The sequence below is a fragment of the Cynocephalus volans genome, chromosome 6, assembly GCF_027409185.1.
Source record: "Cynocephalus volans isolate mCynVol1 chromosome 6, mCynVol1.pri, whole genome shotgun sequence".
Lineage (NCBI taxonomy): Eukaryota > Metazoa > Chordata > Mammalia > Dermoptera > Cynocephalidae > Cynocephalus > Cynocephalus volans.
The window spans coordinates 111,679,061-111,701,393 of record NC_084465.1 but is presented as its reverse complement, the minus strand read 5'-3'; the positions used below and the strand labels follow the sequence as shown (position 1 = coordinate 111,701,393).

General features: G+C 39.1%; 1 protein-coding gene across 2 annotated transcripts; it reads left to right on the top strand.

Moving 5' to 3' along the window:
• The first annotated feature begins 329 nt into the window (after positions 1-329).
• Positions 330-20,728, top strand: GDE1 (glycerophosphodiester phosphodiesterase 1). Of its 2 annotated transcripts, none has more exons than XM_063099549.1 (6): positions 330-737; positions 6,404-6,579; positions 9,063-9,168; positions 11,525-11,617; positions 13,407-13,618; positions 14,825-20,728. In XM_063099549.1, exons 1-6 carry the CDS (start codon positions 477-479, stop codon positions 14,970-14,972), a joined length of 996 nt encoding a protein of 331 aa, XP_062955619.1. In that variant the 5' UTR covers positions 330-476; the 3' UTR covers positions 14,973-20,728. The 2 variants fall into 2 exon arrangements, with proteins under 2 accessions (XP_062955619.1, XP_062955620.1); XM_063099550.1 differs by having other exon boundaries at positions 653-737; positions 6,408-6,579.
• The last annotated feature ends 1,605 nt before the right edge of the window (positions 20,729-22,333 follow it).

Below are 22,333 nucleotides of genomic sequence, written 5' to 3'. Positions count from 1 at the left end.
CACATCATGAATTGAGTTGAATAAATAGTCTAAGCGTCCTGCCCCTTCAAGATTCCCTGGACTTCAATTTCCTTTGAACATAAAGGGCAGATATAGGAGTCACTAAGATCCCTTCCAGCTTTCAGCCGTAAGACGCCTCGTCCCCTTCCCCTTCTCCTCTACGGAGTCTGAACGCCGTGGATAATGTCGCGACCCCCTATCACCCAAAGCCGCTTTGGAACAGGAGCCTGGGGCCTGGCCCCCCCCCCCGTTGCCATGACATCAGCTCCGCCCCCTAGCGCTGGAGAGCCGGGCCCTGATTGGCTGGACGGTCAGCTCCTCTCGGGATGTGTCCGCTGCCGCCATAGTGCGGCGCTGGTCCCCTCGGAGGGTGCCAGCTACGGCCACTTCCTTGGGCTCCTCCCTCGCTTCTCGCTCTTCTGTCCTGGGAGCCCGGCGGGCCCGGGACTCCCGTCCGTGCCGGTGCGGGCGCCGGCATGTGGCTGTGGGAGGACCAGGGGGGCCTCCTGGGCCCCTTCTCCTTCCTGCTGCTGCTGCTGCTGCTGGTGACGCGCAGCCCCTTCAATGCCTGCCTCTTCACCGGCAGCCTCTACGTCCTGCTGCGCGTCTTCAGCTTTGAGCCGGTGCCCTCGCGCAGGGCCCTGCAGGTGCTCAAGCCCCGGGACCGCATATCCGCCATCGCCCACCGCGGCGGCAGCCACGACGCGCCCGAGAATACGCTGGCGGCCATTCGGCAGGTGAGTCCCCCACGCCTCGTGCCCCTTGGTCCTCCTGGGAGCTCGGACTTCTGCTGTCCTTCGAAAGGTCCCGCGGCCTTCCCCCGATAGATAGCCTGCCTTCCCAGCTCTCCATTCGTCCGAAGGAATACATTCCGGTGATCCTTGATCGCTCGCAGTGATAGGAATCTCCCTATTTCAGCTACCTATAGAATACAACCGGTATTTCCTTAACTGCTACGTGCCAGGCACTGAGGTTACAGCCACGAACAAGACAGAAAGAGTTCGCGCTTTACAGAGCTGGCATTGGAGGGGGGAGACAGGCTTTAAACAAATAAACATAAGAGACAAAGACAGTGAAAAGTGCAATGAAGAAATAGGATGACGTGATAAAGAATGACGGGGGCGGAGTATGCTATTTTAGACAGAGTAGTCAGTGGAATCGTCTCTGAAGAAATGACATTTGAACGGAAACCGCAATTATGAGGAGCCCGCCATGGGTTCTGGGGGAAAAGTGTTCCAGGAAAAGGAAACGCCAAATTCTTTGGGTGGGGATGTTCAGGTAACAGAAGAAGCAGTATGTGGCCTGACTTCAAGGAACAGAACAGAGGCTGGTGTGTGAATGAAGTAGGAAATGGGCCAGGTCAGGGAAGGTCTTGATCAGTAATTGAGGTCGTTCTAAGTGGATCACACTTCACAGATGTCTTTGCTTGTCCTCTAAATTACTTGAGTCACCTCCTTATCACTCCCCCCGCCCCAAAATACACATTCACACCCACACAACTCTGGCAGCCAGACTCATGATAAATTTTCACCTCCCTTTTTTTCACAAGGCACTTAGTTGATAACTCCTAGCTCTTGGCAGTCTCCTGACTTCATGTCAACACGCATAGTAAGAGAACTTTTTAGTGGATTAGGTACTTTTGCATCTGTGTAAATATATCTTATCCTCTCATTTCTTTGAGACGTTTTAACATTGAATGAGTGGAAAAACTCTAACTCAAATGCACATAGCTCCTTATAGAATTTAGCCTTCTGATGCTAAGTCCCAGTGCTCTTTGTCATAGATTAGAATATGTTCCAAGATGTAGAAACTTGGACTGCCTGTTGTTTCTTTGTTCAGCTAGGGACAGACAGTATTTTGTAATAAGTAAGTTACTTAAGCTTCCTGTGGCCCAGTCAGGGTCATGACTAGGGTGCTGCAAGCAAGGGCACCTCTCCTCACCTGAGTCTCAGCCCTGACCTCAGTTTCCCCATCTGTAAAATGGGAATAATAATGGTATCTACCAAATAGGTTGTGAGGATTCAATGAACTAATCCACATAAAGTAAGGCCTGGTAAGACCTCGGCAAATGGAAGCTATTTATGTCAAGAATCTAAACATGGCTTAATTCTTTAAAATCATCTCAGTGTAAAGGTAAAAAATTTAAGTCTTAAGAAGGAAGTAGGTCAGGAGAGCACCTTTTGAGTTAGTGGAAGGCACGTGAATTTTTGTGTGTAGCCAAGATAAACTTTTAAGCTTCTCTCCTCTTGATTCTTTGTGATGGAAGGGAGACAATAAGAGCACGTTTTCTAGTCTCCTATTTAAAAATAAATCTAAAGATATTGAAGAATGTGTTTTACATTTTTAACTTAAACTCAGAGAGGTCAGATGAGGTAACATACAGGAGATAGTATTGTCATGGAAAGAAAGGTGGTAATTACTATAGGAAAAAAAATGTTTATCACTATTGTAATTTACCTGTAACATGTTTGTAATCTGTTTCTCCCCACTAAAATGTAAGACCCTTGATCTTTTTCTCTCTTCCGCATCACTATCTCACTGCTTAGAACAGTGCCTGGTACATAACAGGCACTCACTGCCTACTTGTTGGAAGGATTTTGATGATAAATAGCCAGTAAGTCCATTGAGGAAAGATACTCAACTTTACTAGCCATCAGGGAAATACAAATCAAAACCACAATGAAATACCACTTTCTATCTGCTAGAATGGCCATAATCAAAAAGAAGAGAACAACTGTTGACAAGGATGTGGAGAAATTAGAACCTTCATACACTGTCAGTGGGAAAACCATCTGGCAGTTCCTTAAAAGGTTAAACATAGAGTTACTGTATGATGCAGTAATTCAACTTCTAGGTATGTATCCAAGAAAATTGAAAACATGCATCTGTGCAAAAACTTGTATATGAATGTTCATAATAGTGTTATTCATAATAGCCGGAAAGTGGAAACAGCACAAGTGGTTGTGAGCTGATGAATGGATAAATAAAATGTGGTATATCCACACAATGGAATATTATACAGCCAAAAAAGAATGAAGTCCTGATACATGCTACAGCATGGATGAACTTTGAAAACATCATGCTGAGTGAAAGAAGCCAGTCACAAAAGACTACATATTATATAATTCCATTAAATAAGATGTCCAGAATAGGCAAATCCATGGAGACAGAAAGATTAGTGGTTGCTAGTTGGGGGCTAGGGAAGGAGAAATTCATACTGACTGCTAATGAGTATGGGGTTTCTTTTGGGGGGTGATGAAAATGTTCAAAAATTGATTGTGATGATGGTTGCACAGCTCTGTAAATGTACTAAAAAAAATCGTTGAATTGTTCACTTTAAGTGGGTGAATTGAATGGCATGTGAATTACATCTCAAAGTTAAAAAATAAAGAAGGATTGTGATTCTGAACGTGGTCAGGTTAGAAAAAAATCTCTGTAAGAAGCCCTGTGCCACTCTGTATTCTGGCAGTGGAATCTGTGATTTTCTTCATGGTCAGTAAACACTAATTAAGTTCTTTCTGTGTATCAAGTTATAGGGATGGATATTTAAAAGATACTTTTCAATGAAATATTTTAAGGCTATTTAAATATAATGAATTGTTAAGGCAAACATTCTCATTTATCAACTTTATCAAAGTATAATTCATGTATAATAAAAGATACACATTTTAAGTGTACTTGATAAATATATATACCTGGGTAACTACCACCTCAACCCATTTCCTAAAAAAATTCCTTCTCAACCCCCACCCCTGCCTCTGCCCCAAGCCAACCATTGATCAGATTTCTATTACTATACTCCACTATACTATTCTGTTATTGAACTATTACTATATTATAATTAAACCATATTACTATAGTTTCAAGCATTTGAAATAAAAATTTAAGAAAATCATGACATTTATGTAAACTTGATTGTGTTAAATTTGTGTGTTTAGAAGAAAAAATATTATTAGATAATTTTTTTAAATAGGTGAAAATATTAGTATGAAATATATATCAATATGTGAATTAGAACCAGGGGTTCATTTTTTTGTCTCAATAACTGGAATAACATAGAAGTATTGGTAAAGAAAGTTAAATGCAATCATTCAAGGATCTGGTCTAAGAAACTCTAATGTAGTGTTTCTTTCATAGAACTTTTGTTTTGCCTTTTTTTTTTTTTGGACTGATAAGGGGATTGCAACTCTGAGCATGGTGTTGTCTGCACCACGCTCAGCCAGTGAGCGCACCGGCCATCCCTATATAGGATCCGAACCCAGGGCCTCGGCGCTACCAGCGCCGCACTCTCCCAAGTGAGCCAGGGGGCCGGCCCTGTTTTGTGTTTTATTGAGAGCCTTAATAAACTACTCAGAAAAGAAAAATAATCTATTGATTACTTTTAGTATTCTTGCTAAAATACCATGTCTCACTATTGTTATTTTTTGTGTTGTAGCCAAATGAAGATGCCCCTAATGAATAAAAATATAATTGAACCTAAATATAGAGCTGGCATCAAGGAATAGGATAACTAACATTTCTGTTATAGTGAGAGAGATGCACTATGTATACTGAAAATATGATTTTATTTTATGTTATAAAATCTGTTACTCATGTTGATTTACCACTACATGATTCCATCTTTAACTTAGAAAATATATACATTTTAACCTTGTAAAAACCTTTCAACGAGCATAGATGTAAGAATTATTGTAATAACTTTTTCACTACACTTGTTTTTTTAATCGTAATAGCTTATATGAAGTGCCAACTCTGAGCCAGGTTCCAAGCTTGGTAATTTACATGCCTTATTTCTAAATCCTCCTAACAACTCTCAGGATCATTTAAGAAGTCTCATCTGAAAAATGATGAAACTGAGGCTAGTGTGGATAAATAATTCATCTAGATGACATAGCCAGTTAGTGATGGAATTGGGATTTGTGGGGAGGGGTCGGATATTTTGGTCATATATGTGAAAATAAAAGCTTAGAAGAAAATATAGTTGTATATCTTTATAATATGAGGGTAGGAAAAGATTAAATGAGAAAAATCTCCACCCGTAAAGGACACGATTGATAAATTTGACTATATTACCTTTAAAAATGTATTTAAAAGGACACAATAAATAACAATGGCTAATATTTATTGAATGCTTACCATGCACTAGTGCAGTGCGGTATGTTGTTTGTGGGTACTTAAGTGTGTAGTAAATATATAAAAACCTATGAGGGAGAGATATGGAAATGATACACAGCAACTTTAAGATGGTCATTACACCTGGAGAAGAACGGAGGAGAATGAAAGGGAGAATTTTAGCTATTTCTGTAGCATTGATAGTAAAGTTATAATGGTCAAGAGTGCAGCCTGCCTATAGCACATCCTAGCTTGTGTAACCCTGGGCAAGTTTCTTAATCTTTCCTTGCCTCAGTTTCCTCTTCTGTAAAATGGGAATATTAATAGTACCTGCTACAGGAATGTGAGTATCAAATGAGTTAGTACATTTAAAGCACTTAGAATAGTGCCTGGCAAGGGGGCCGGCCCACGTGGCTCACTTGGGAGAGTGTGGTGCTGAGAATAGTGCCTGGCAAATAGAAAAAGCTCAGTAAATAATACAGTTTTTTTGGGGGGGGGCAAATAGGACAAAATGTTAACAATTGGTATGTGTTTTTTTACTGTATACTATGTATGTTTGCAATGGCCGATGACTTAAAAAAACTTTTTTTAATTAAAAATCTTGAAAAAAAAAAAAATTAAAAATCTTGATCGTAATGAGCATTTTACATCTTCATTGGGAGAGGAAGCGAAGGAAACAAACATTAAACAGTGTGTCTCAGAGGAGCATGGCTCATAAAATTTAATGATCAAATTCTCTTTGCAGATAAATTCTAATATACTTCACTAACTTGTTGGCCAACAGCCAGTGCTGCTCACACAAAGCCTTAGAAGCAGGCTTTGTGTGTCTATTATAGCCGATGGAGTTAAACCAACAAAACCTGACTCGTATTGTTTATGCCAAAGTAGTGAAATATATGACTAATCATCAGACAGGGGAATCATCAGAGGTGCTATGCCAACAGAGAGTATAGGTAAACAGTGGAATTTGTCTAAATATTTGTCAGCCATTGATGACCCAAGTAGTTAAAGTATCTAGAAAAAACTTAATTTCCTTAAGTCTCCCCATCTGCTGATGTGAGAGTAGGAAGACTGGGGAAATTGAAGTTTCTAAGGAGTCCATAAGTGTAGGAGTTGAGGCAAGGTTAACATCTATGGAAAACAGAGACAGGCCAGGGTTGCTGTTTGGTAGGGGAAGCAAAAGGAATCAGGAAGAGCAGCTGTCTATTTAGCCAGCCTTGTTCATCTTGAGTGTTTAAATGCAAAATGATGTTTGTGGCCATTTGACAATATTGTTGATGTTTTTGTTAAGGCAGCTAAGAATGGAGCAACAGGTGTGGAGTTGGACATTGAGTTTACTTCTGATGGGATCCCTGTCCTGATGCATGATAACACAGTAGACAGGACGACTGATGGAACTGGCCGATTGTGTGATTTGACATTTGAGCAAATTAGGAAGCTTAATCCTGCGGCAAATCACAGACTCAGGTAAGTAGTTCATTGTCGCTTAGACCTATCTTTTCGCTTTTATTGGAGATCACAGGTAGACACTGGCACCTTCTAATTACATCTTCTGCTCCAGGAGAGTTGTTTTGTTTTGTTTTGTTTTGTTTTGAACAATAGACAGGTTTCCCAAGTAACGAGCAGGTACCAGGAACAACAGAAATATGGTATGTATGTTTTTAATCTTTCCCGCTGAGGCCAAATTTGGCCTTGGAATTATTCTCAAGATAATACTCTGTCTAAAAAAAAAAAAATTTTTTTTTTAAATACTCTGTCTAGTCACTAACATGACAATTACTTTCTACTGTCATTTAAATTATAGAATTGTGAGACTGGAAGCAATTGCTTGTCAAACTTCTTGCGTTCAGGTGCACCGTGAAACAAATTATATGTTCTTTAAAATCTCCAAGTAATAATACCACCTTTTAACCTAGCCCTTTTAACTCTTCAGATTTTTATAACAAACTTCTAAGGAATAGTAAAATTCTAGAAATAGAAATATCCTAAAAATCATCTAGAATAGCACAGTCCAATAGAACTTTCTGCAATGACGGAAATATTCTGTGCTGTCCAATATGGCAGCTACACATGGCTGTTGAGCACTTGAAATGTAACTAGTGCAACTGAGGAACTGAATTTTTAATTTAATAAATGTAAATTTAAACTTAAGTAGATATATGTGGCTATCATAGTGGACACTATAGATCTAGATCAATTCTGCCATTAGGGATAATCCCAGAAAAGTTAAATAAGGGCAAATGACTAGTGCTAAAGATGGCAAAATTAGTATCTAGATATCCCAATTTTCAGTCCAAAGAAATGTCCACCATACCATCCAATTTCTGGTTGCCTCCAGTGTCCCTCAACCCTGTAAGAGTGAAAGTTCTTACAGATGTCTAATCTAATCCCTCCTCATGTAGTTATAACTATATGAGTAGCTTCCAAAGTATATATACCAGAGCTAGTCCTATAAGATGTTCCAAAAGAAGAGGGTTCTATGATCAAATAAGATCAAACACTATACTCTGGATACTCCTCTTGGGTTTAAACAGTCCACATCAATCAATTTTTACCTTTAACTTAGCATTTCTCCAATTTCTATGACCCCAGGACCTACACCCTTCCCCTCATTAACAGCTATAAACACTCTTAGAATTGGTACACTGGTAATATACTTCAGAATTTTAAGTTCTCCTCTTCTTTCTAATACTAAAAAATGTATTATCACTGTTATTCATGTAATATCAATTCCCTGGACACTGATCATTCTCCTTGAGTGTTTGACCCAGGAATTTAATTATAGGTCTCCCTCAAAGATGATTCAGACCTTATTTTCCTAGGATCTGAAAGAAATGAAAGTCAGCCACAGAAAATCATACTGTAGGCTGGAAAGAATATTGATAACACTTGAAAGTTCTGAGTCCAGGCTGGTGGAATGGTTCATTACAGAACAATGTTTCATTGCTCTGCTGTATTCAAGGGAAAGACTGGTTTTAATATTACAATAACATTGTAGCTAATAAGATGTCAGGTTCAAAGTTTATAGTTAAAGCAAAAAATGCTTAGGGTCATCCTTAAAAAATTCTATAAGAAGGCACCATGTCGGAGTCAGTGTACCGTTTTAATCTTTAACACAACCAGTCTGCTCCACGGGTGGATCAGGTTGTGCTTTCTTTGAACACCAAATGAAGTAATTGACTTGTGTTTAGAGACCATGTTAGAGGAAAAATAAGTATTTTCTGTAGAATTCTACCTAGTGTAGTGAGATGCTCATCCCAAGGGAGGCATGGAAACTAAGATTGGCCAAAGAAACAGCAGATTCGGGTCTCCCATCTTGCACTCTCATTGACTAGAACGGCTGGCAGAATTGCCTGTAACATTTAAATATCCTTATCCTTTTTTTAAACCAATATCTTACAGTTGAAATAATATAGTTGAATTAGTAGATGGTAAGTCATGTAGAGTGAAATTTCATTATGAGGGAAAAACTGATTTCTTATGTATCAGGCACTTAATATCCATTTTCTTTATCAGAAAATCACTTATTTTCAACAGTTGCACTTAAAGGCACAACAATCCAATTAACAGATTTATGTATTCCTAGAAATTTCTCCAGCATAGAGTTCTATTAGGAAAATTACAGTCTTGAAATTAAATCTCTTGAGTTCTCCAAAGATGTTAATATACTCTGCTCTTTGGCGAGTAAGGTTACTAATTATGTTATTAATTCAGTGGAAATTCAGTGATTTCCTAAAAATTAAATGATTTTTGTTGATCTTTGTTCTTTGCTTTTCTATGATCATGCATATCTGTGATTTGGTTTAAGTACCTATAGTAAATTATCCTTGGACTTTGATATGGTTAAAGAAAGGAAATCTCCTTTTTTCCATTTGCAAAATGTCTTTCACTAAACTTTTATCTTTTTCTCTTTTTCCTACAATGTTCTATTTCTCTTTCCTCTCTTATAGGAATGATTTCCCTAATGAAAAGATCCCTACCCTGAGGGAAGCTGTTGCAGAGTGCCTAAATTATAACCTCACAATCTTCTTTGATGTCAAAGGCCATGCAAATAAGGTATAGTTTATACCACTTTGTTAAAAAGACATTTAATTGCTAGTCATTTCCAAAATTAACTTTATATTTTGTTATTTTTTTTTCTTAAATTACTTTTACAAATTATATTTGCTTAATGGAAGTGTACAATGCAAAAATCCACATCTTTAAGGAAATAGTAAATATGGAACTTTTTAACCTTTTAACCTCTTATGGGCCTTTTAACAACTCCTGATATTCTACAACCAACACAAAATGGAAGAGTCAAGTTTCTTTTATTTGCATAAAGCATTTATAAAATATATTACATAAACAGCAAAGAGGCACTTCTGGAACAAACCACTCAAGTAACCACATAAAAAGAAATTCAGGAGTTGTACACAAGAACAGTTGCATCTGGCTAATAATTAAGGACTTTTTAGATGAACAACTATGGACTGCACTGAAAGATAATTCCTGTATTTAAAGCTTTTAAGAGCTACAGAATATATGTTTCCTACATAGATTTATCCCTCTGGATGATTTCTATTTCTTATGTATAGTTTCGTTATTCAGTGATTTGAGTAGTTATATTTTTATCAGAAAATTACTATATTTTCTTCAAATACATATGACATTCCTAAATAAAATTTTGCTTAAATTTTAGAACATATACGTATGCATAAAGACATATTATTACAATGTAAATCAGTGGGAAAATATGGTTCATCTTACATTTGTTCTCTTACAACCAGCTTTTCGAATACAAATACTTATTTCCTCAGTTGGGCAACTTAAGTAGTTTTCCCCAGGCAATATTTATAATTAGTAATGACCATCTACTGGTTAAGAATTCTGATGATGCCAATTTTTTGTATTAATTGCAGGATATAGTTGAAACCAGTTGTTAAAACCTGAAATGTGAGCCTATGTACTCTAATTTTGTTACATAAACTCCTATTTTTGAAAAAAGAGGAGAATGGTAACTAATTTATTATTCTGATAAGCTGATAATTGTATACATCTAGGTTTTTCAATAGGTCTGCATCATAATCACCTGAATCCTGTTTAAAAATACAAATTCCTGGACCATACTACCCAGAGAAAAGATTCTGGAAATGTTTAGGGGTCAAGGGACATGTATTTTTAATGAGCACCTCAAGTTTTCCATGATGTGGCTGGCCCACATTTGGGAACACTGATAGGTCCTCCATTTCACCCGTGATGTACTGACCTTCATGCTTATTCTCTTAGAGTAAGAAAAAAGAAGAAGAAATGTTTAAAAAAAACATCTAGCTATTTGAGTTTTCTGGATGGATGCTCACAGGTGTTCAGCCAAGATTGGGTAGAACATGGTGACCTAATTCACCAAGATGGTAGGATAGAGGGGCAAACATTGGCAACAGATTGGAGCTATTGGAGCACAGTAGCCAAGATCATGGGCTTTGGAGTCCAACAGACCTTGACTGAGCTGTGTCACTTACTACAGGGTAACCTTAACTTTGATAACTTTCAGTTTCCTCGTGGGCAAAATGGGGATGATAAAAGAAACTACTACATAGGGTTGTTGTGAGAATTAAATAAGTAATGTAGGTGAAGATGTGTTCTTTTTTATTTTGAGGGGAATGCATTTTGAAGCTTATATTTGGTTATGGGTGTGTGTGACATTCCAAAAACGAGTGGTATTTCAAGGATTATGACACAGCAGCATTGTGTTCCACATAATGTCTGATTGAGTTTTGTTGTTGTTGTTGTTGTTGTTGTTGTTAGCTGCTATTGATGTTAATTCACTAGGGGTTATAAAATGTCAGTATTTAAATTCTATCATTTCTTCTTCATTGTTAGCTGGACTCCTACAAAGAGAAACTTCTGTTCATTTGGGGAAGAATTGGGAGACTCCTAACTCCTCCCAGTTTCCCACCTCGTCCCATTGCTTCTCCCTCACTGGTGTCTGATGTATATTCTCAGTCCCTTTGACTGAGAAAATCTCCCCTCTGAAGTTCCCGGGCTGTTTGGCTTATGCTTCATCTAGGAAAGGCAGAAGGTGATAGAGTTATGGGTATGAAAGCACTTTTCCTAGTGATTAAAGTAGGGTATAGTGAAAGGATTTTAAAATTTTGCTTCTGGCCAACAGCCTGCCTTACTTTCCAAAAGCATGACAGAAGAAGCAAGCCTTTCCACAAGGCAGGAAAGCAGCAGGACTCCAGCTTCTTCCCTGTTTACTACTTGTTTAAAATGTATCCCAGTGGATAATGAAGTCTCCCAATTCTTTGAACATTCCCATTCATTAGTAATCTTCTGCTTTATTTGATAGGGTTGTGCTTAATATGTAATAGTTGTTGGTTAGGACTGTCACATTTCAGTAGATTTTAAATATATGAATCTCTCTGTTTTACAGGCTACTAATGCACTAAAGAAAATATATATGGAATTTCCTCAACTGTACAATAACAGTATGGTTTGTTCTTTCTTGCCAGATGTTATTTACAAGGTAAAATTCGGGATTTTTCTTGAACATAATGTTAGGTTAGTTGGTGGTGATAATAGCAATGGGCTACATAAGATAGATACTTGCTAAATTGAACTGAATAAAGGTCACAGTTAAGAAGGTCTTCCTCTTTTTTTTTTTGGCAGCTGGCCAATAAGTGAATCCGAACCCTTGAACTTGGTGTTACCAGCACCATGCTCTACCAAGTGAGCTAACTGGCCCGCCCAAGAAGCCCTCATTTTAAATTAACAAGAGAAATTCAAAAAGAGAAATGTATTCATATCCCATTTTAAAATGCCATGATTCCTCTTTAGCCCCTTCTTTTATCTTGCTTATAGGCTCATTCCAATTACTTTGGAAAACATTTTCAAAACAGAAAAGAATTATGTAGCCCTACTAAGTAACAGCAGTAATAACACTCTTTATTATGGAGAATTTAAAATATGCATAAAAAGAATAGTACAATGAACTCCTCTTTAACCATGATCCAGCTTGTTTTATCCATACCCATATTTATCTTCCCTAATGTTATTTTGAAGCAAATCCTTTTACCCATAAAATTTACATTAAGTATCTTTAAAAAGTGATGCCTTTTTAAAACATAGTCACAATGGATTTGGCTTATCTAAAAGCTATTAACAGTAAGTCTTTAATTTCAAATATCTAGTCAATGTATAAATTTTCACTTGTCGGGCCGAGCCCATGGTGCACTCGGGAGAGTGCGGCGCTGGGAATGCGGAGACGCTCCCACCGCGGGTTCAGATCCTATATAGGAATGGCCGGTGCACTCACTGGCTGAGTGCCAGTCACGAAAAAGACAAAAAAAAAAAAAGAAAGAAAGAAAGAAATTTTCACTTGTCTCAGAAATGTCATAAATGGTTTTTTGTTTGTTTTTTATGAATTGTTCATTTGAATCAGGACCCAAATAAGGTCTGCATGTTATAATTTTAAGTTTTGAAATCTGCAAGTTCTCTGTCTTTTTCTTCCCTCTTGTGATATATTTGTTGAAGAAACCAGATTGTTTTGTAGGGTTTACCCCAAGTATGGATTTTGCTGATCATGCCGTGACATAGTTTAACAATTTCTTCTTTTCTTTATTTCCCGAAAATTGGTATTGAGAGCTAGAGGCTTAATCAGATTAGGGTTGATTATTCTTGGCAAGATAATTTTATAGGTGAGAGTGATTTTCCATCAGGAGGCACACAACATCTGGTTGACTTTTTTATCATTGTTGTTAGTTAGCTGCTGTTGATGTTCAATGAACAGATCTGTGAATTTACTACAAGGTTGTAAAAAGATGATATTTTAATTCTATCATTTCTTCTTTATATATTAGCTAGAATACATGTATAAAAAGAAACTTCTCCCTCTCTACTATTTAGTTACCCAGTAGGCAGGATAAATGCTTAATCTTTCCGTTTACCAAAAATAATGAGTTGGTTCTAAAATAATGCATTGGTTCTGTAGCGTTCTTCAACAGTGACCAACAGAGCATACGTTTAAAATGTTTACAGTGAGGGTGGAGCATATTCTCATTTTAAAGATAGGATTGCCATTCTTTTAGGATTGTGAGAAAAAAGGTGTTCTCAGTTACACAACATATTAAACACTTTACATCCATTACATTATTTTCTCAAAGGGTTTATGATAGAGGACTTACTTAGTAGACGTGGGAAGAAGGTACCAAAAATGACCCCTACATCAGAATGAGCCCTCTGGCTAAATCTATGCTATTGAAAAATATTAGTCTTAAAATATGACAATTATTTTATTTTCCAAAATTCTTTTTCAGATGAGGCAAACAGATCAGAATGTAATAACAGCTTTAACTCACAGACCATGGAGTCTTAGCCATACAGGAGATGGGAAACCACGCTATGATGCTGTCTGGAAACATTCTATGTTTGTGATAATGGACATTTTGCTTGATTGGAGCCTGCATAATATCTTGTGGTACCTGTGTGGAATTTCAGCTTTCCTCATACAAAAGGATTTTGTATCCCCGTAAGTTGGAAGGTTTTTAAAATCTTCTCCTGACACATTTCCTGAATGCTCTTTTTGGAAAAGAAGGATTCACAAAGTGGACAGCCTGAATTGGTTCTGACCTATAAAGCCCACGTGGCCTTGGAATGCCACTAGCTTCTTAGATGGGAAGAGTTCAGGCATATTTGACTGTTTCCAAAACAGATTGATCAGATATTCTTAGTTTTTTAGTGCATTTCATAGAAAAAACGAACTTAACAAACTATGGTGAGAGAAGGATTTCAGTTCTTGTGATTGCCTCCTTTTGAAAGCCAGCACAGGATCTGGGGCAGAGCCACAGTGAAGACATCCCATGGGCAACAACCTGACCCCTGCCATTTTTCCTGCTACTCTCCTGTACATCCTAGGCTTGGCTCCATCTCTTCCAAGAAACTTTCTGTTCCCCAACTGCTAGCAATCTCCGAATCTTTCTTCGGGCAGTTTTATAACTGTATATTTCAGCTAATTAGCGTTGTAAGTTTCATATTATTTCAGGCATTCAGTAAATATTTGGTGAGTGCCTATAGTGTTACAAGATACTGTACTAAGAAGCTCAAGATGCAGTGGTGAAGAAACAAAGCCATGGTCTCTGCCCTCACAAAGTTTATAGTTGAGTGGGAGAGAGAGATGCTAATCAAGTAAAAATCCAATAAATATAAAATTTCAGCTAAGATACATGCTGTGTGGGAGAGAACAGTGTGCATAGACTATGTAATCTAACCGAGTCTGTGTAGTCAGGGAAAGCATCTTCAAGGAAGATCTGGAGGGTGAGTAGGAACTGGGGGGGATCTGAACAGAGGGAAAAAATACGTGCAAAAACAAGTATCGTGTCAGGAAGGAGCATGGGTCTTTCTGCAGCACAGAAAAGAAAAGGGGGACTGTTGTGTGAGATGAGGCCAAAGAGACAGGGGCTAAGCCACGCATGATTTCAGTGGTCTGTGTCAAGGGCATTGTGGGTGGATGGGGGTCATTAGCAAGCCGCTGAAGTGTTTTAAGCTGGGACAATGTGGAGGAGGTTCACGGCATGCTGGGTTTTGGAACACTCCCTGTGACTGCAGTGTGGGGGCTAGTTAGGAGGCAATTTCTAAGCACTCTTGGTACTCAGTGAACATCGTATTTAGTAGCATTATAGATTCCAGGGACACTTGGTCATTATTCTAACAGGATTGTTTTTTCCTCTTTCTCCAGGAACTACTTGAAGAAGTGGTCAGCTAAAGGAATCCAGGTTGTTGGTTGGACTGTTAATACCTTTGATGAAAAGAGTTACTATGAATCCCATCTTGGTTCCAGCTACATCACCGACAGCATGTTGGAAGACTGCGCACCTCAGTTCTAGACATTTACGTTGGGGAAGAAACCCAGGTTTAGAAAATGCCTGCTGGCCTCATGTAGGGATATGAAAATGCCCTTTGTGCTAGCCCAAGCCCAGGGGGATTTGGTTGCTCACATAAGCAATAGTTGGTAATTGCATTTTTACTTGAACCAAAGCAAAGCCCAGTGTGGCCACAGCACTCCATGGAATTCCTGCGTTCAACACTGTTGCTCTTGAAAATCTGGGTCTGAAAAATGGCACAGCAGCTCCTGCCCCATCCTGGTGGAGGCATACACCAAGACCCAGTGAGGATAGGCGTAGACCGAGTTGTACAATTTGGGGATGCAGATTTAAATGCATGGGACATGCACGATCACTCAGAGCTGACATTTTAAAACTGGCCACACTTAAGTAATTCACTTATTTCAGATATTTGTATTCAGCTGTGTTAACAGAGTACTGTAGATGTCAAACTTGTGACTATACTAATAAAATCATTAAAAGGGAGCACTAAAGGAAAACTGTGTGGCAGGCATCATATACTAAGGCGTAAGGAATTTGGGGAAGCCACTATGTACCATCCAGTGAGGCCTCAATGTGCAGCAACCAAAATGGTAGGGAAGTGTTGAAACCCATCTGAGGAATTTTTTACAGCATCTTGCAATAAGAGCTACAAACCACCAGGGGGCAGAGTTGCACTTTTCCAGGCTTTTTAGGAAGCTCGACAACAGATGATCGTAGACAATTAGAACTGGAAGAAACTTCCAAGAACATCTAGGTTTATCCTTATTTTACAAATGAGAAAACTAAAACCTGTGGAAGGAAAGGAACTGGCTAAAAATCACACAGCTGGGGATGTAGCAGAGCCTGATCTCTTGATAACTAAGATTTCTTGTTTACTGTTGGCCAGGAAATGTACAAGGGGTTTAATATGCGTTATTTTATTCAGCCCTCACAAAAATCTTAGAAAGGTGTTATCATTCTCTTTTTACTGATGAGGAAACCAAGGCACTGCGGAGTTAAAGTCACTTACCCAGGGTCTCCGAGTCTGTGATACAATTGGTATTCAAATCCAGGTCAGTCTGACTCCAGAGCCATTGCTCTAACTACTCACCATGTCTGCCTTTCTCATGTACAGCCCTTTGTCCCAACTCTGCTCTTTCCCATGTGAACTTCAGTAGTTTTATTGTGAACTTAAGTAGCAATATTTAAAATGAAGTTGAATTTTTAAAAAATGGCACAGCTGTCTCTCTCCTCTAGTTCACCCCCTCCCACCTTTCAACCCCGTCTGTGACCTTTATCAGAGGCCACAACTCAGCCATGGCTTCCCTCCTGCAATCCCTCTGATCGGTCACCAGCCTCACACTTGCTGCAGCCAGGCAGTATGAGTTTTGGGAGGTCCCCAGTCCACACAGCTAGGTGGAAGAAGCAAACTGATTTTTGCTACAGTTAGTGTTGGCAGGGGCATGATACCTAGGACTTGGAATGTTTTCAATCAACATTTGCAAAGAATTTTCTGGTATTTTAAAATTAACAACAAAGATTTATTCCATCAATGCAACAAATGTCTAAATTGCATGTACCTCCATGGCATGTTATGACTCGAGTGACTGGAGGGAGGAAAAAGTGACCAAAGAAAACATGTCTGTGGACTGAATGCAACCTGGGGTAACTACTGAGGATGCACAGCAACTGACAGGGAAGGCTTTCTCTTGGGGGCAATGTGGAGTTAATAATATCCCTTCCGTTGTGTCTCTTCGCTTCTAGAGAGCTAGGTGCTCTGTGTCTCAACTTCTGTCCCAAATCCATTTTGCCCTTGACTTATCCAGGCCCAATTATGGATTTAGGTTCTAGGCTAAGGTGGTCAGGGCCTCAAAGAGTGGAAAGTTTGGGTGAAGAAAGAAGGTGTTAATAAGTACTATTAAGCGTTTCCTTGGAAGGCTTAATAGAACTTAGGATTTGGGATCAGAGAAAGCTAAGTCTGAATTCCTGATCAGCAATTTACTAGCTATATGACCTTGGGCAACTTGCTTAATTTATCTATAAAATAGAGGTAGTATTAGTACCACCTCATGGGGTGACTGTGATTAAATGGAAGAGTGCATGTAAAATGCATGTTAATTAACATTTACTGACTGACTACCATGTACTAGACACTGTTGTAAATGCTTTTCATGTATTTACTCTTTGCAACAACACTATAATGTAGGTACCACTATAATTCCATTTTATAGTAAAGGAAACCAAAACACAGGGAAGTTAAGTAACTTGCCTAAAGTCACATAGTAGAGCTGGCTGTTTAGCTCAATTGGTTAGAATGCTGTGTTGTAACACCAAGGTTAAGGGTTCAGATCCCCATACCAGCCAGCCACAAAAAAATAGTCACACAGCAGTGATAGAAAAAAGATTCAGACCCAGGTGATCTGGTTCCAGAGCCCATGCTTAACCCTTGTTTATCATCATGTCTGGCCCATAGCAAGGACTCAATAATGAGAAACATCTTAATTATTTCCAACACCTATTACAGTGCCAGTCACATAGTAGATGCTCAATAAATGTTTGTTGAAGGAATTAATTATGGGATATCCAAGTGGAAACTTCCTTGAGGAAACAAGTTAGACCTAGAGTGAGATGAAAATTTAGGACTGTAGATAAATGATTCAGGATTCAGCAGCATCGAGGGGCTAGCCAAAGTCATGATAGTATTCTTTCTGAGAATATCAATATAGATTAAAATCACATACTCTGCTTTCATTGGACTGCCCCTCTGTGCCTCAGGATGTCAGAGACATAGATGACAACAAAGGGCTACCTCAAAAGGCTTAAGGAATCCACTGCTTCTTGATTATACAATATTCATTTTTATTTGGAGATGGGTGTCTGCAATCCTGTTTCAACAAGAATCAAACCAAGATGTAAGTATTTTGTAATTTTTTTTTTTTTTTGGTTGGTTGGTACAGAGATGAACCCCAGACCTTGGCATGATCAGCACCACACTCTAACCAACTGAGCTAACTGGCCAGCCTGTAAGTATTGTTATTGAATACAAATTTCTCAATAAAATTACACCTACCATTTCCTAAAGTAGGGATAGGGCTTCAACAGGACAATAAACCACAGCTTTGAGAACAAGGAAGGGTATAGGTTAGTGAAGTGTCCAACTGATACCAGTCAGCAGTCCCAGGTTCTTGGTCAAATTGTGAAGAAAAGGACCAAGAGGAGCCCTCATTGTGGGGAGCACCTACCAGTACAATGAAAGGAAGAGGGACAGACAGTTGAAACAAACAATAGGGCTTTATTGCAAAGCAAAAGTACGCACGGGAGAGTGCATGGGCATCTTTGCAAGGGAAGAACACACCGTGGATTCTTAAGGGGAGGGCTTATCTGTTGTTCTGAGATGGAAGTGTTCCTCTCTCCTAACTCACGGGAGGAATATTTGGCCATGGAGGAGGATCTAGGGTAATTAAGCCCTAATGGGCTGATGCAAAGTTGTATCAGCTTCCTGTCCTGAATTCCTGAGTTTCTGAAGGTTTTGGTCATGTGCTGTGGGGTCACTTTTCCCTTAACTTTGTCCTTGGTTTAGTCTGCACTTTTGTTCTTCCTAGTGTGCAGGTTTTGGTGGTTTTAAGTTTCTGTTCAAAAACTGCAAAGTTCTAGGTGTAGCATGCTGATTGGTAGCGTGGTTAAGCTGTTGTGAGCTCATTATGGGTTCATTAACTGCAAAACGAGGTGGCTAATGCCAATCCAGACTGAATATTCATGAGCAGCCTCCCTGGGGTGTGTGTCTGTTTTGTCCTGCCTCACAATTACTTAGACCTGTGTTAGCATGGAATGATGTTTACTGTAGGGTAAGCTTATGTGAATTCTATGATCATAGATACTGCAGATTAATGACCTCATTTGTTCTATTGCCAAACTTTAAATTATGCTCAAAATCCAACAATCAGAACATCAAATATTAAGACGACGTTGTGTATCACCCAGGCTCAGTGGTTCTCAAAAGATGCTGTCTTTTCAGATATTAATTCAACACCAACATTATGGGGAACTTGTTGAAAATGCAAATTCTCAAATCCCACACCAGAACTATCAAATTAGAAACTCTGGTTGAGGCTCAGTGATCTGTGTTTTATTTTTATTTATTTATTTATTTATTTTAAAAGATGACCGGTAAGGGGATCTTAACCTTTGACTTGGTGTTGTCAGCACCATGCTCACCCAGTGAGCTAACCGGCCATCACTACATGGGATCCGAACCAATGGCCCTGGTGCTATCAGCACCGCACTCTCCTGAGTGAGCCACGGGCCGGCCCGTGATCTGTGTTTTAACAAGCCCTCCATGTGGTTCTGATGTACACTCAAGTCTGAGAACTGCTCATGTAGAGAAACAGACCCAAAACGGGCTTCCAGGATACCCAAAGTCCTCAATTCTGTCACTAACTAGCTATGAGACCTTAGACAAATCACTTAACCTATGAGTGCCTAAATTTTCATCATCTGTCAAGTGGTAATCAAAATACGAGTATTTGCCCTAATTGTCTTACGCTGATAATGTGATGAGGTTCAAATGAGAAAAAAAAAAAAAGTGATAATGTTTTGAAAAACATGTTAACAGTGTAATATTATTGTTACGAAGATAAAATTTTAAAATGTGGAAGTACTGTAAAACCATACTACTCAGTGTGATCCTCAGACCTTCAGCACTTGCTAGAAATGCAGACTCTCAGGCCCCATCTCTGACCTCAGGAATTAAAATCTGCATTACAGCAAGATTCCCAGTGATTAGAGTTGGTGTGTCCTCCCACCAAAGTTCATATGCTGAAGTCCTAATCCCCAGTACTTCAGAATGTAACTGTATTTGGAGATAAGGTCTTTAAAGAGATAATCAAGTTAAAATGAAGCCATTAGGGTGGGTCCTAATTCAGTCTGACTGGTGTCTTTATAAGAAAGAAAATTTGGACAGAAAGAGACACCTGAGAGGTTTGTAAACAGAGGAAAGGCCATGTGAGGACACAGCAAGAAGGTGGCCACCTGCAAGCCAAGGAGAGAGGCGTCAGAATGAAATCAACCCTGCCAACACCTTGATCTTGGACTTCCAGCCTCCACAATCAAAAGAAAATAAATTTTTGTTGTTTAAGCCACCTAGTCTGGGGTATTTTGTCATGGCAGCCCTAGCAAATGAATACATCTCTCAAGGCCAAGTGTTGAAAAAACATCTTTCTCCCATCCAATGTGTACATGAGACCTACAGACTAGATCTTTCCACTGCGTTTACATCTCCAGGAGAAGCAGGGCTGCACTGAAGTGGAGACAAAGGGTGGAGGTGAATGGAGATGTGTTCCAGATAGAAGCACTTAGCCCATGGTAAGCAGAAGTGATGCTTCCAGAGCGAGTTTGCATTGCAGTGTAGAAGCCAAAGCAGCACAAATAGCATTAAGATGACCCAGAGGGAAAAAAAATCACTTCAAACATCAATTCCACGAGCTACCTTTACCAATCCCACAGACATTTCTCCCTAAACCCCTGTGCTTCTCCTTCAGAACACCTATCACAATTACAACTAATTATTGTTTAAGTGTTAAGTTCATGTCTAAATTAATCTGCTAGACAGGAAGCACCAAGACTTGTTCACCATGTTGTTCAACCACCATCTGGCCTATTTGTTGAATGAATGAATGAATGAACACTACTAGCAACCACTACTAAAGAGGATACAAAAAGAAATTAATTGTTGATGAAGTGAATTAAAGAATAAATACGTGAATAAAAAAGTGAATCAATGACAGCACTGATTGGTTGCTTTTGTTTCGCGTGTATCTTAAATGCTTTCTAAATCCAATTTCAATTAGATCTCATCAGAGCGGTTACTTCAGAGGAGTCTCCTCTCCCCTGTGTGATTCGGTAATTGCACCTTTCTGCTGGACCCTTCAGCTTTAGGAATAGCCTTGTGAGTCATTTGTCAAATCTGCAAAAAAAATTATATACACACACAAATTCATAACATATGCACACACACATATTCCACACATCACCACTGATTTCATATTTGGTTCAACACAAGACTTTGATGGTGATGTATCATCTACTTGACGTGCAATAAATTTCAGAGATGAGACCTCTGTATTTTACATTTGTGTGACATGGGGATGTTTTTAGCTCAAAGTCACAAACAAATGCAGATTCCACAATTCAAAGGCTTCACTCCTGTTTGAGGATCATTTTTTATTCAGGCTGGTCCACTTTTCTTAGCACGAGTTTCTAAACTTTTGCCAGGTCTGGGAGGTCTGGGAAAAGAGATTCCTAAAGACCAATCATTCATACACACATTTCTTAAACATAAAATAAACCATTCCCAGGTTATCTCTTTCCAGGTTTTTGTGGGCTAGTTTCAATATTACAACAGTCTTTATTGGAAAATTCCAAATATTTAGTCTTGAAAAGTCAGCAATCCAGGTATAAGAAATAGCAGGGAATGCATAACTTTACTTCGGTATTTACACTGTGATAAGTTTCCACTCCTGGCTAACGGCTTGGATTCCTCTTCTGGGAAGTTCCTCAAAGCCCAGCTGGCATGGAAGAAGTTGTTCCATTTTTATCTTCTTTCCTTATTTGATTGGTGTCTGGCTACCACAACAGTCATCAGACCTTTGAATTATCTTCTTGAACCGATCGCCTAAATCGCAGGTCTGGGTTGGACACAGGAAGAAGTTAATGCAGACACACACTGCCCTATCTCCACAAGCAAAAAACCAAAGTGGCCTTCAAGATCCCACAGCTTCTCACACCTTGCTTCTCACACCTTCCCTCCTCCTTTTTAGTTTCTGTAATCCCCCACTTGCATACCCATAATTAGACATCATCAGTAGATGCTACCCGAAAGACAAATGGGTTTGTTTGTTTCCTCCCCAGCATTCGCTTCCCTTCTGGCATCATCCCACTTTTCTTTGGGAAGTCACCCTGCCCTACGATCAGTCCCTGTGGTCTGAACTATTGCACCACCTGTATCCACAGATGTGGCATGTGACTCATATCTGTCCAAGGCAATCGTCACATTTTCATGGCCATAGCAACTGATTCATGTGTGTCTACACCACCCATTCAGATCCAATGAAACACTGTGACAACTCTGTGCCTGCCACTCCCTTCCCACCAGATTGAATCTGAGAAGATACAGGAAGTTGATAAAGCTGTCTTGCAATTATTAGCAAGAGCCTATTTGCAAAAGGAACTAACATGGAAAAGAAGTGAACAAAAAGAGACCAGCTTCTGGTGACATCGTGAGCTCCTGCTTTAGGCCATGCCTTAACTAAGAATTATTCTTGGATTTTTGCTTAAACCAGTTTGGGTTGAGTTTGCAATTGAAAGAGCAACGTGATAAGGGAGCA